This window comes from Zophobas morio, unplaced genomic scaffold (genome assembly GCF_036711695.1).
Source record: "Zophobas morio isolate AGI-343-1 ecotype UQ-CSIRO unplaced genomic scaffold, CSIRO_AGI_Zmor_V1 ptg000017l, whole genome shotgun sequence".
In the NCBI taxonomy this organism is placed as follows: Eukaryota; Metazoa; Arthropoda; class Insecta; order Coleoptera; family Tenebrionidae; genus Zophobas; species Zophobas morio.
The window spans coordinates 16,777,207-16,791,369 of record NW_026972122.1 but is presented as its reverse complement, the minus strand read 5'-3'; the positions used below and the strand labels follow the sequence as shown (position 1 = coordinate 16,791,369).

Sequence of the window (14,163 nt, the reverse complement as noted above, 5' to 3'; positions counted from 1 at the left end):
TCCAGTGTTTGATTTTCTTCTGCTTATTTTAACCGTTTTGTCTTGTCTCGGCTGTGATTGCTATTATGGAATTTAATCGCTTTCAATACATTTAGATGTATAGTTTATGGCCAAATTAAAAAACACCATTTTCTAAAACTTGACGAGCATACCACATCGTAATTCATAACAATCATAACATATCCAGTCTTTTCCCCCATGTCAAAAGTGGAATCTAAACATTGCGGTGTCGCCAGTTGTATTTTTACAGTGTGCGCACAGGTTAATTGAAAAATGATCATGTACGTTACTGCGGAGAAAGCAATTGTATTCTTTTCTGACATTAGATCGCTTGTGGATTTATCAGAGACACCGTTGTGTGTTTCTGATTTTTAACCCACTTATTCTTAAGTTAGGCAATACTTGAACTGCAAACAACTTCACGAGGAGACCTCGTCGACAATTTCCTTCCTCATGATTTTGTTTTCCATGCTGATGGTGTCTTGAATACATATTTTTATGTTAGAGTCACGCGGTTGATTTTACGTTTTTAAGTTACTTACGATACAAAAATGTCAAATTTACTAGTTTTAGTTGTTTTAGTCGATAGTCGGCTTATGACATTAAATAGATTGTTAAGAGTACTCATGCAAACAACTATTCTTTGTCTAAATAGGTTCGCAAATTTATGACAAAACTTTGATTGCTGCATGACAAGCGAAAGAATTTGACAATTGTCGAGTAGTTTTAGTTATCGATCAGCAAGCAAATTTAGTTAAAAACAAAAAGTTTATATTAATACTGCAAATAAAAATTGGTCCATGGTATTTATTAGGCAGTACTTCTCTAGAATGTGTTAATTCAGTTTCTTCCAAATATGATTTGCGAATTTGGTTTTTTTAATGATAAGCCCATATAAATTACAATAAAGATTTTCCATTACAAAATTTTATGATTCATTAGTATTTTAGCAAGGGCATGTATATCAATTTTAAAAGGTGCAGTGTTATATCTACTAATACCAGTACTGTATTCCCAAATATTCGGGAAAGAGTAAAAGGGTTAAACCGCTCTTGATCTGATTAAGAAAATAAATTATTTCATTCTTTAATTTTTTTAGTCACCTGTGTAAATCATATAAAAATTATGATAAACCACAAGTCTATCATAATATTTCTATAATTTAAATAAGGTTATCCAGAAATCTTTTAAGGTAACGTCACCAAATTTTGGGAAGTAGAGGAATAAACAGGATAAATTTTCATTTGCGATTTAGTAACATCTTTGGAAGATTTCAGAGAATTTGGTTTTGCAGTTTCTAGATTAAATTAAAAAGTGTTATTTTATTTCAAGAAAAATTGGGTGCTTTGAGTAAGAAATGAAAAGAAATTCAGAAACCACAAGTACAATCGTAGATTACTGTATAAAATATAAATAGAATTTATTACGTAAACGTGACGTCATGAAATTATTGGCGGAATAATGAGACAAATTTTGGTTAACGTTTTATGATCTATAAGATTATTCCAAAAATATGAAATTTAACAACACCCAGTCTGGTAGTTCCGGAGATTACCAGTCACACGTCGAGAAAGCATGAAAGTGGCCGTTCGCCAGATGGACATTATTCCAAGCAAAAATTAGCTAACAACACTCGCTCACGATCGCTGTTCTTAATGCTATTTTTTGAAGTACAGAGAATTCTGTTATTCATAGAAAACCGACAGGATGTATCTTGACGCAACTGTCGGCAGTACATCAAATAGCTTACTACTTGCGCAAAGTTTCCCGGTGAAATTAGTGTAAATTATGTCCATTTTCCGGGTCGAGTAGTAGTGGTGCGGCAAACAGCCGAGTTCCACAGAGAGTGCGGTTAATTTTCGCACCACCCCCGAAGGTATGGCTATACAATGTGAAGCATTGTCGTAATGGAGAGCATTTCTGGCACGGAATGTTGATAATCGAGGTTGACGCAGCGGTTCAACGCGTCCCCGGAGTCCACCTGCTTTGGCAATCTCAAATGTCCGAGAACGGTCATCTTGACCCTCGCACGCCAACATTGTCTATCCGGTTTATTAAGTTTTCCAGTCCTTTTTATTGCGGGGGCGGCTGTTTAATTTCATCCGCGGTGCCGCCGCAATAAGGCGCCGCCGTGACACCAACAAATCGGTTTGTAAATGGGAAAACAGACGGTCATCGCACTAAGTGCGAGGGAACGCGCCGCCGACAGTGACAAATAGGATTTTTCTCAGTGAGGACACGAGCCTTCTATTCACGTTATATAATCAATGCTTTCCTTTCCAACTTTGCAGGCAAAAAGGAACAATTAGCGCGGAGTAATGAAGAGAGCCTGTTAAATTATGCCACCGGCGGTTTATCGCGGGATGAATGCCTTTTTTCCGGAATATTTTCCGCCCTTAATTCGTCTCACTTATGCCGGCAAACTTTTTTTAATTGTGCAACACGACTCCTTCATTACGTGTCTGTGTGCAACCACAGAAAAGGCCGAAATTATGATCTCCATGGCAACGACGTTAAAACTTTTTGTCGCCATCAAAACCTCCCACCAACCTGTTGCGGCTCGAAATTTATTTTCTCCCCGCTCTATCATGAGTACACCGACATTTTTCATTTTGGTCTCAAGTGTGGATGATACAGGAAGTTAACGGTTACTTGCCGAATACGCTGGGCTTGTTTCCCTGACACATTTTTTTGCCAAGTAATATGTGTGGAGATTTTTTATTACATAAAACTCAGTAAGATGAACACACACAATCCCATAATAATTAGACATATTGTACATCAAATTAAAAAATTCCGAAAGTACTGACTTTTTACATTTTCATCTAATTTCGCGAATTAACGATGAAATTTTCAGTTCCACAACTGGCCAAGTTTGCCTAAACAATTGCAACCAATTTCAAAAAGTAAATTGTGTGAAAGTATATTTCATACCGAAGTGGAAAGTGTCTCATTACTTTCGAGAGAAAAGTCAATTTACCGAGGGGCGCAGCCCCGAAGTGAACTATTTCTCGAGAATGAAACTTTCCCCAAGGTGTGTATACTATTTTATGCACAACCGTTTTAAATAGCTTTAAAAAAATAATCCAAAAGCTGACGTTTATAACTTAACAAGTATTATAATTTTTACGTTTTAGGTTAGAAAATGACATTCACTTCCATCTCCAGGGTGGAAGTGACATTTACTTCCATCTCTTAGGTAGAAAGTGACAGATAAGTGACATGTGTTACATTCCACCCTTGAAATGGAAGTGAAGTTATATACTTTTTAACTTTTAAAAAGTTTGAAAGTATCACATTACTGGATTATGAATAAACTACATTAGGTACTAACTTCTACATTTTTTTACAATTTAAGTGGTAAAACACAAATAGGAAGGAGGGGTCACTTGAAGACGTTAGAGTTAGCACGTTAAATAATACTATTTTTACTTCCTGCGTACCGTACGAAAAAGCAGATCTCCCGTTTCCGTATGTCTGTTGTCTGCCGTCTGTATCCATTATTATTAGATAGACAATTTTCGAAACTATTGGACCGATTTTTGTCAAATTTTGTAGGTATATTAGGAATATCGTGTGGAAAGTAAAACGCTGACCAAAATTTGAATAATCGTCCCCACCACCAACAGGATGTCATTTCAAACATTTACAACATTAAATTTGGTTTTAATTATATAAAATAAGATACTCCTGCACTTGTGCTGTATCACCCTTGTGTTGAGTTTTCACCCTAGACAACCAGATTTAAAAAAAAAATCAAAACTGTGTAACATTTTGCAATGTAACTCTGCAATCACAAAACCGAATGCTCTGAAATCTTGCAACAGCTTTAAGTTAATCATGAGAAATCGTTTATGAAAATGTATTCATTTATCTTCTCCCAAAAACTTCATCATGTCATCTCAAAATTTTGTCGAATAATTCTCTGAATTATGCAAAACATTATCACAAGTATACTTGCACATATTTTTAAAATTACTTATACAGGGTGGCTCAAAAAATTAATGAATGAGGCAATGTATGTTATTAAATCAAGAGCGATTCATTCGATCTTCACGAAAATACACTGGATCTATTTAAATTGATATATCGTGTCCTGGCAAAAATGTTGATGACACAATCACAAAATTTTGTTTATTAAAAACTCACTTGGAACAAATGCGTGGCACACTTCTTTAGCTTTACAACATTACGTTATTATTTAATTTTTATTTTATATTTTAACTTAGAAGGGTTATCATAAGAAATAAAATTCGCAAAATTAAATCGGATAATGTTTCGAAGGATCTGAATTTGTTGTATTGTACTTTAGGGACGAGGGAAGTTCTGCGAACAAAATAATTTACATAACAGAATCTTCATTGACTAAGAACGAGCTTTCTAACTACAGATTAGTGCTTACGATCAATTTTATATATTCGTAGATTCATACATATTTTTACTTCCCAAGTATAAGCTAGGGACGCATAGTAAACGAGTCCATTGGATGAATTGATACTTGGTATTTTCTCAACATTTCATGAGCCCCAGAGTTCGCAAAAACTGATCTCCCGTTTCGGTCTGGACACGTAATATTTGAAACTACTGGGCCGATTGTTGCCAAATTTTATATGTATATTAGAAATGTCACGTAAGTAGATGATCAAATGCTAACCAAAATTTGGCTAATTAACCCCACCAAGAATTTGATGACGCCTGCTAATTATATTGCATAATTAACATTATCGAAATTGTATTAAATAATACACTGTAGGACCTGTGGTTTACGAATCTATCTTTATTTTGTTTGTTATTATTATATTTGTTTATTGTTTAATCCACCTTGTTCTCTACGCACATAGTACGGACACTGGCGTAGCGCAGTGGTAAAGTTTCCGCGTAACACACCGAGGCTCAACCGATTAAAAACTGCGAGCGGCCGATTTTTTTTATCAAATAAAATAAATTTAATACAACTAATCAATCTCTAATAAGTGTTTATTTACCAATTTTATTTATTGATCAATTGAAGAACGAGTTACCCCATTTTCTTGAAACGGTGTGAATACTCACGTCTTTATTTAATAATAATAATAATACTGTAAGAATTATATTAACGATAATATTCAAAATTGTTTGATTATGGCTTATTAAATAATTTTAATGTTTGTATTGATGAGGCTGATACGTGTTTAAACTCCATATTAATTTTAATAATAATGAAAAAACTTTCAGGCAGAAGACGGTACTGTGTACCGAAACACGTGTAGCAGTGACTACAAATATATTATTTAAACTCTGAAAGTTTTTTCATTATTATTAAAAATAAAAATAAATAATTTTAGTCTTCTGCTTTGAGGCGACAAATTATTCAAATCACACAAATTCCTACGTGACATTTTTTTGATGTATAAACATAAACACCTGAAGTTAAGTTTTTATTGCAGAAAGGCTTTGGTTGTATGTTTTAAATATATTTTACGTCCCTTTGGAATTTGCGCTCCCACGGTTCAGGAGCTGCGGGGGTGTTATTTATGCCGCTGGTTTGTAGAGGTCATCACAAAACAAACATTGCACAATTTAATTTTATAATTTTTCAAAGCAGCGGGATTTGTTGGACTTGTACTTCAGGCACGAGGTAAGTTCTGGCGAAATAAATTTCGACAAAATTTTTTTAATCAGTTTTAAATATTTGTTGCAATTTTCTGTTCATTGTATTAGTGAAGAATACTCACGTTTACAGCAAAGACGGTTTTAAAAAATGTGCTATGAACTCATCGGGTTTAAGCTGGGAGAAGAAATTAGCGTTAAGATAAAATGCTTTAATTAACAAATTTGATGTTGATCTCATCGCAAATTTAAGGTTTTCAAAACTATGTTGTGAATACCAAATTTATAAATAAATATTGTCATAATATGAACTGATGCCTAATGCCTAGGGAAGAAATATTGTTTGTTTTTATACCAGAGTTGTGGGTGCCAAGTATGGGGATGAATATTACAATTTTAAATTTACCCGTAACACAGGTGTATTACTATCATTTGTATGATCATTTAAAATAATATATAACTTCTTATTTAATCTACTAATTTCAACACATTCCTTTAATTTTAGACGTTTGTATATGCCTCCCTAACCAGTTACAAAACACTTGATAAATTAATTAAATTCTTTTAAATTCCTCATATTAAACTGCGCGTCAAAAGTTAGGGATATCGATCAAACACAAGTTTATTATTTTTTTGGAATTTTCAAAATAGTTGAGTAGGTTAAAATTAAACTAAGTAATTTTTTTGTTACGTAAGAGAAAAATTGGGACGGCAGATGGACAGATGGAAACGGGAGACTTATTTCTTCGTAATCTAGGGGTCATGAAGGGTCGAGAAAACGTAAAAGTAGAGGGTCGGCCAACAGACTCGATTACAATTCTTCTTTCGCTTATGTTCGGGAAGTAAAAATTGTTTTAGAAATTTAAGACATGTTAGATTAGCCATGAAATTCGATTATGCGCATTTTTGTGTCGTCATAAATAAAATCTTCGTCCATAGAAGGGTTAATAAGAAGGTTTTTTTTGCATTGTTAATTTTGTTATTTTAATTAGATATTCTTTTTATTTTCCTTTGGCAACTGTTTGGTCAAGGGTTAATTCACTGCTGAGAATTAGAAACAGATCAGTTTATGTTACTACGTTATCTATAAATCGAGGTTTTTTTTTACAAAAAAGTAAAAAAAAAAAATACAACGCAAATTAACATGTCGCAAACTGTGTGACAATGATTGTTACATGGCATCGGAATGAATGTTCGAGATTTCAAGTTCTTCATTTTAATTTCCAGAATTTTTTCATTATATTCTTACGTCATTGCTACAAAAACCAACTCTGAATGTTTACCAAAGACATCTCTCCCTGTTTAACGACGCTGAAATAAGTATTAACAAAACAGAACAAACCGATTGCACTCGAAATAAACACGAAAATTCCATTATAATCACGGTTCGATTCGCAGCAGTAGCACCGGCAACACAAATATCAATAAGTTGCCTTGGCAACGTAGACGGATCCATTATACAACGTCTTAGCTTCTTTTCGCTTATTACCACCAGTTCAGAAAAGCTCTTTTGATATTTGCCCCAGAAAGTAAATATGTACTGTAGTTGTTTCAATAAAGAAGTACACACATTATACGTGTAGGTTTCAATATGATTTCCTGCAGCTTTTGATTACATACTTTGGAATTACATAAACTATTAAATACATAAGACCAATAAAAAAACGATCAAAGACAGCGATGGGTTTTTGAAAATTTGTCTTTGATTGTTGTATTTTCAACTGAACCACTCAAATTGACGGTAATATGACAAAACAAAAATTCTGTCAAACAAAAATCTTCAAAAATCCATTGCTGCCTTAGATCATGTTTTTTATTGCCGTCTCGCTAAAATAAGCGAGGGTATCGTAACAGTTCTCGCCAAAACTTCTTGGACATCAAATATCTGTCAATATAAAAAATTGGACGAAGGTTTTTCTACACATAACTTCCCTCGCCCCTGTAATACCTTACAATGAAACATTCCCAGCATTTTCGAAAAATTATAAAATTTGATTTTGCGCTATAGGCTGAAATAAACATATGTATGTAATGTTAAAGTAAATGTTTAAAGAATCGTGTTACGCTCATCTTTCAAATGAATTTTTACTTCACAAATTTTCTGATGACGTTATCAACAGTTTTGCAAGGGCACGTATATCAACTTGGACTGGTGCAGTGTAATACTAACAATAATAGTACTGCATTCCCAAATTTTCGGGAAAATGGGGTGAGCCGTTCCTGATTTAATCGATAACATAAAATGACATATTCATTAAGTTTTTTGAGCCACCTGTATGAAAAAATTTAAAAAATTGAATAAATCACAAATAAAAACTCATCACATTTTGTGTACTTTAGGTAGGATTTATTAGACAAAAATTTTGATATGACGTCATCAATTTTTGGAGGGGAATACAAAGAGATATTTTGATAAAGAATGTACCATACAGTAAAATTTAAAACGTTTGCAAAATTTCAAAGCATTCAGTTTTGCAGTTCCTGATTTATTCATTAATAGTTATTTACATAAAAGTCAGGAAAATGTCTCATTACTGAAGAGGAGCTATGTTGAAATACGTGGCACTTTGTGCCGAGTATTTTAAAGCTCCGAGTCAAATAAGACATTTTACTGACGAGTTTTGTATTAAATTTTTCCGGAAATCGCAATAAATCGCTAAAAATCGAGATTTTCCAACAAGTTTTTTAATTAATTGCGCAAAAATCTAGTTTGTCAATTTCTTGAAAACGATGGTTACAAACAAAACAATTATAAAATTTTGTGCGTACGTCAGAGCTGTGTGTTTATTTCATTAATTAATTATGAATACAAGCGAAAACACTGGTGAGGATGTTCCTTTTGACCTAAGCAAAGCAGCCGCTGCTGCTACAGAAGAATTGTTACCGTCGAAATCTAAGGAGCGGTATGAAAAGCAGTTCCAAATCTTTGAAGATTGGCGCAGGCTTAAAAATGTTACTTCGCTAACGGAAGACGTATTTCTGGCTTATTTTGCGGAAAAATCAAGTTCTTATAAGGCTTCAAGCCTCTGGAGCACTTACTCTATGTTGAAAGCCGTGCTTTTGTTGAAGGAAAATTTGGATATCAGCAAGTTTTGTAAGGTAACTGCTTACCTAAAACGAAAATCGACTGGTTACCAACCAAAAAAATCGAAATGTTTGTCTCGGGACCAGATAGATAAATTTCTGCTTGAAGCTCCCGACAAGGAATTTTTATTAATGAAAGTAAGTTATTACAATGATTACATATTTAAGTTTTATTAAATTTGGTAATTTCAGGTGGCGCTTATTTTTGGGGTGTCTGGAGCCTGTCGATGCGACGAATTATCAAGGATGTTAGTTGACGACATTGAAGATCAAAATAACGTGCTAATAGTACACATTCCTGATTCTAAAACAAAAAAACCTCGACGCTTTGTAGTTGTTGATGAAAGAAATCTTGCTACATACAGACGTTATTTGGAATTACGTCCGCCTAGTACTCCACACAAGCGCTTATTTTTAAATTACAAGAAAGGGAAATGTACGGTCCAACCAGTGGGCTTGCATTCATTTGGTAAATTTCCTTCTCAAATTGCTACCTACCTTGGTCTACCAACACCTCTGGAATACACAGGACATTGTATGCGGCGCAGTTCCGCGACTTTACTAGTAGACGCAGGAGGAGATATTACCAACTTAAAAAGGCATGGAGGATGGCAAAGCAGTTCAGTAGCAGAAGGATACATAGAAGAGTCCATCGAAAATAAATTAGATATAGCTAATAAAATACAAGCTGGTCCGAAAAAAAGACCCTTCACTAATATCGAGACGTGTCCCTCTACAAGTAGTGATTCATCTGAAATCTGTTGCACCGAAATCTCGACTGAAATTTTTGATAAAAAGGTTAAACTTGATCATAAATCTCTGTCTGGAATTAACATTGCAAATATATCGAATTCTACAATTAATGTTAATATCTGTAAATAGTGTAATTTACGAAATTTTGAATAAATTTTTCTTGTTTAAATAACTAATTATTTTGCGTCATTTTTGTAGTTTTTACAGTACTAGTCAGGGAAATCCAATTTTCCTGCGCCTAATGTCGCAAGGAAATGCTGTTTCAATGACGATTTCCGGAAAAATAAATTGACTCACTCATTAATTTTTTAAGTCACCTCTATCAGCAAATTTTAAAAATACGGATGCAATGATAAATCACAAGTAAAAACTCATCATATATTGCACATTTTAGATAGGATTTATTCGGGAAGACTTAAGGTAATGCTTATGGTAACTTTAAAACATCTGCAAGATTTCAAAGCATTCGGTTTTGCACACTTAAAATTAAATTACAAAAAGCTTTTTTTCTGGACGTTTCGGGTAAAAACTCGACACTACACGTGTAGTACTACGTTATTTTATACAATTCAAAACCCATTTATGTACAATTTTGAGGTGACGTTGGTGGGGATGATTAACAAGGTTTGGTTAGCGTTTTACCATCTATATGATATTCATAATACACAATAAAATTTGAAACAATGGCGTTGATCGTCCAAATCAAATTAGATAGTCGTATATCATCAATTTTTCTGATGACACTATTCCCGAATAAGGTGAATTACCAACTCCACACATAACTTATTTCAAAGCAATTTGTTAAAATACTAATAAAGAAAAAGCAGCTTTGCTCGTTTTAGATAGCAGTGGGGTATATTATCGGACACAAATCAGACGTGGTCGAATTTTATGGAATGTCTATAAATGGTTCAAATCCAACATTCGTTGGAAAATTTTTATTTTTTAAATTAAAGAATTCTGACCCTAGTAAGAAAAAATGTTTTTACATGCAGTTTCATTTTTACAATCCGAATTTAGATAAGTTACAAAAAATGTTGAAAGTGACCTTCATTTTGCTATAAATGCAACGGACACTTTTGCAGAGGTGTCGCGATGCATGACGCATTATTTATAGACACTTCGTATATAAATATATGCATATCTGTAGATAGTTATAACGTAGTCGCATGAGTGGACTCAAATAGCGGAATCTTGCTTTGTTAAATTATTATTGATTATTGGTACTGATTATTGATCGGCAAGATAACTATAGTCAGTTTTAATTTAAAATCGAGTATGTACTGTACTACACGTCTTGTGGGCAATGCGCAGAAAACCAATTCGTTAATATTTGAGCGGCTCATCATCAATTCACACGGGATCGTGGCAATTCGGACCGACCTGATGTAATTTCCATTTATTTAATCGACGTGCAGCGTTGGACTGGTGTTTTCGAACGTATGTTATTGCCGTGCGTAAAGTCGTTAGTGAAGGGCCAGCCGAGGCGACCGGCCAACTGTTCTCTGAATTTATCGTTATGTCCGACGACGATAGTTTCGACGGGCCCTGCTCAGTCGGCCATCCTCTAGGGAGACGTGAGTTAGCTACGTGCTCGGGCCATGTCCCTCAGGACCCGTTTACCTGCCCAACGACTGATTGGGAGGACGCTTCTCGTCGTCGATGCTCTGCCGCTATCCCACCATTTCCAAAAGTTCGGTTTTTTGGTGATTTTCCGACCACGACCATTAATGTCCGTATATTGGCGCTTAATATTTTTTTGCCATAGGTATTGTATGATTCAGGAGACTTTTTACTATTAAACGCCAAAGCGCCTTCTAGACGATATTGTCAATGATAAAAATTTTTGCGAAGTCTTTACTACGATAGTTAAAAGTGTTAAAACTGTTTTAAAACTCTTGCGGCAACTTGGTCAGATAGTACATCGAAACTACACGTCTGATAAATTGAGAAACTCCAGGAGTCATCGTAGTGTATGATAATATGTCCTCCCAGTAAGTCTGCCCTCCTAATAACAATGTAACCTACTTCTCTAATCTCAAAAACTCTATGGAAAACAACGGTATGAAGAAATTATAGACTAAAACCATTGCATCTCCTCTTCAAATAAGAATTTGCTCAATTTTACTATTTTTTAACCTTAGATGAAATTGTCGATTTTATAGGATGACAAACGACTTGGGTATATAAATAAGGCAATAAAATGGTGACATAATTTAAATTTTTTTCCTATTTTCTTGTACATCAACAAAACTTTTTGTGAAACTCACTGCAATTACGTTCTTTCATAAATGAGGATTTTTAAGAAGTTTGCTAATATTTCAAAATTTGAAACTAAAAAGTGTAAAGCCAGTGTAAAGCCGGTGTAAAGCCGAAGCATTTTTCGCATCGATCGCGTATCGATAGCGATTAGATTTTTCTCCAACCATTTGAAATGTCAGAACGACAAAAGGAGTTACAATTATTGAATAAAGCTACTTTGGAATCAATTAATGCCATTGCTTGTTTCAATTTAAACTTCACTTGCCTTACTAACGTGACCTTGTATGTCATTCAAGACTGTAATTAACATTAGCTCCGGTTAAGCCGGTGGTTGTTCTAGTCGGGTCGCTTTAAATTTGTATCGATTAGGATGAACATAACAGTTTTTTTCCGTAAATATGCTGGATCATCAATTTTAACTAAGTTAAGTTACGAAAGGTCTAGAAAGAGTTTCCCCAGAAGTTTGCTAGTTAGATATTTAAGAGAACAAAAATAGCTATTTTTATATCAAGGGCGTGAAAGAAGCTTTTCCAGCCCGCGGATAAAATCATCTAGGGCTGGAAAAGCCCATTTGCGCCAGAAAGTGTATGTATGCAAAGCTTTATCCACAACTGAACAGGATAGTAAAATTATAAACATTGAAAATTGTTTGATTTTATTTATGAGGAATCATAATATCATTGGAACAATTTTCCTTCTCCAATGAAGTTCTAATTTAAGTAAACTTTACAAAAAATAATATAAACAAACACGAGGAGTCGTTTCTCTCTTAGTAGCTTCAGTTATAAGTGGTCATCAATGTGACATTTTTTTTTAATCATTACTTTTTTCAGAAATATGTATATAGTTTCGGCACATGGAATTTTCGGGTTTTTTTCCAGGAACAATTTCTAGGGACTGTTGTCATCAAAAAGTAAAATAATCCTTCAGTTAAATTAAATCGTAAAATTTTATCAAAAAACCGGGGTGATGATGATGACGACGCGTTGAAGTGCAGCAATTTTGGACTTCTACTCCAATGGGCGCTGTAGGGACCGATGGGTGAAAAATCTAACGTGTGTACTGAAGATCAATATCTTTTAACTAGGTAATGTACACAATACAAATTTTAGTTCTGCAAGTTATTTTCATAACTATTAACTTCTACCTTAAACTAGTAACATTGCAATCGATGGCACCTGGGATTATTTTAAACAATAGTTGATTAGATACTCCGTGCTGTGTACTACAATACACCATGTGAGTCGAATTTTAAGGAGTTGCACAGATTTCTGTTAAACAGTCTATAACAAAACCACAGACATCCTTGACTCTTATTCTTCTTCATTAAGATATTCAACAGTGTTAGACTTATATCACGGTCGAAAAAATATTTTGCCAAAACGGATTTTGACTTAATTTAATTTATCGTCCATTTTATTCCGTTAAGAGCAACTACACGAACCACTGTAATCCTTCGTAATTTCGATCTGAAGTTTTAATACAGGATTTTCTTGTGTTGGCTTGAAATGTAATTAAAACAATGAACGCCAAGTTTCAGACTACTTGACATTTTATAACTGTCCAACTAATTATGAAAAATTTAGCGTCTAAACAAGTCTCTAGCGCATCCCCCATTTTCCTGTACTATAGAGGTATAAAGCATTAAAACAATAAATTTAATAAACAACAAACTAAAAATAAAGGAATGAAAATTAATGCAAAAACGGCCCCCGTAAAGTTCAAAGACAAACATCTATTAAGCCGATACTCATACAGAACAAGGCCAAAAAACCAACACAATAATGAAAGCACTATCGTTGAATAACGGAAGCTAAATTTACGTGGCGCTAGCGAAACAAGACGGATAATAAACGACAAAATATACGTGAAAGAAGGACGAGCTAATTCGGAGTAGTCCTTTTCGCTCTGCCTGAAATATACAGCATGATGCGGGATGATTTGCAGCGTAGAAGGGGCATTACAATACATGCATGCGAAGCCGATAGATACCCAATAACCACATATTGCCACTATATCTGTCTCGCGGGGCCGAGCATGCATTACTTGGCGAGACAGACAAATAGCTGCGGTCTATAGGACGTACAATGAGATGAGAATATTCGCTATGATGAGAAGATTGACACTGTAGTTCATCAATAGCTCAGAGCTTGGAAGGTTTGGAAGGTAAACATTTGCAGAGAAAAGTAGAGATTAATTGGTCACACACATGAAAGTCTGCATCGGTACTTCGATTACTAGGAACTACAGCTATAAAGCAATTAACACTGTTAGATAAATTTCAATTAGTATGTATACGTGAATACAACACTAACGTGAATATTATTATTCCTTGAAGATTGTCAGGTATATAATTGGTACTTTTAAGAAAGTTTTGCAAAATGGGACGGTTTACGTAATAATAATAAGCGCGACCACCAAGTCTACTCATCTACACTTTCACCTGCCATCACTGATCTAAATACACAGTTTAAT

At 34.3% G+C, this 14,163-nt stretch overlaps 2 protein-coding genes across 13 annotated transcripts in view; one reads left to right on the top strand and one right to left on the bottom strand.

Moving 5' to 3' along the window:
• Mbl (muscleblind) overlaps window positions 1-14,163 on the bottom strand; it is a 227,706-nt gene that overhangs the window by 51,315 nt on the left and 162,228 nt on the right. The window lies entirely within an intron of this gene.
• Window positions 8,232-9,602, top strand: LOC135130154 (uncharacterized). The gene is made up of 2 exons (XM_064057497.1): window positions 8,232-8,811; window positions 8,866-9,602. The coding sequence occupies exons 1-2, from the start codon at window positions 8,392-8,394 to the stop codon at window positions 9,553-9,555; spliced, it is 1,110 nt and encodes a 369-aa protein (XP_063913567.1). The 5' UTR covers window positions 8,232-8,391; the 3' UTR covers window positions 9,556-9,602.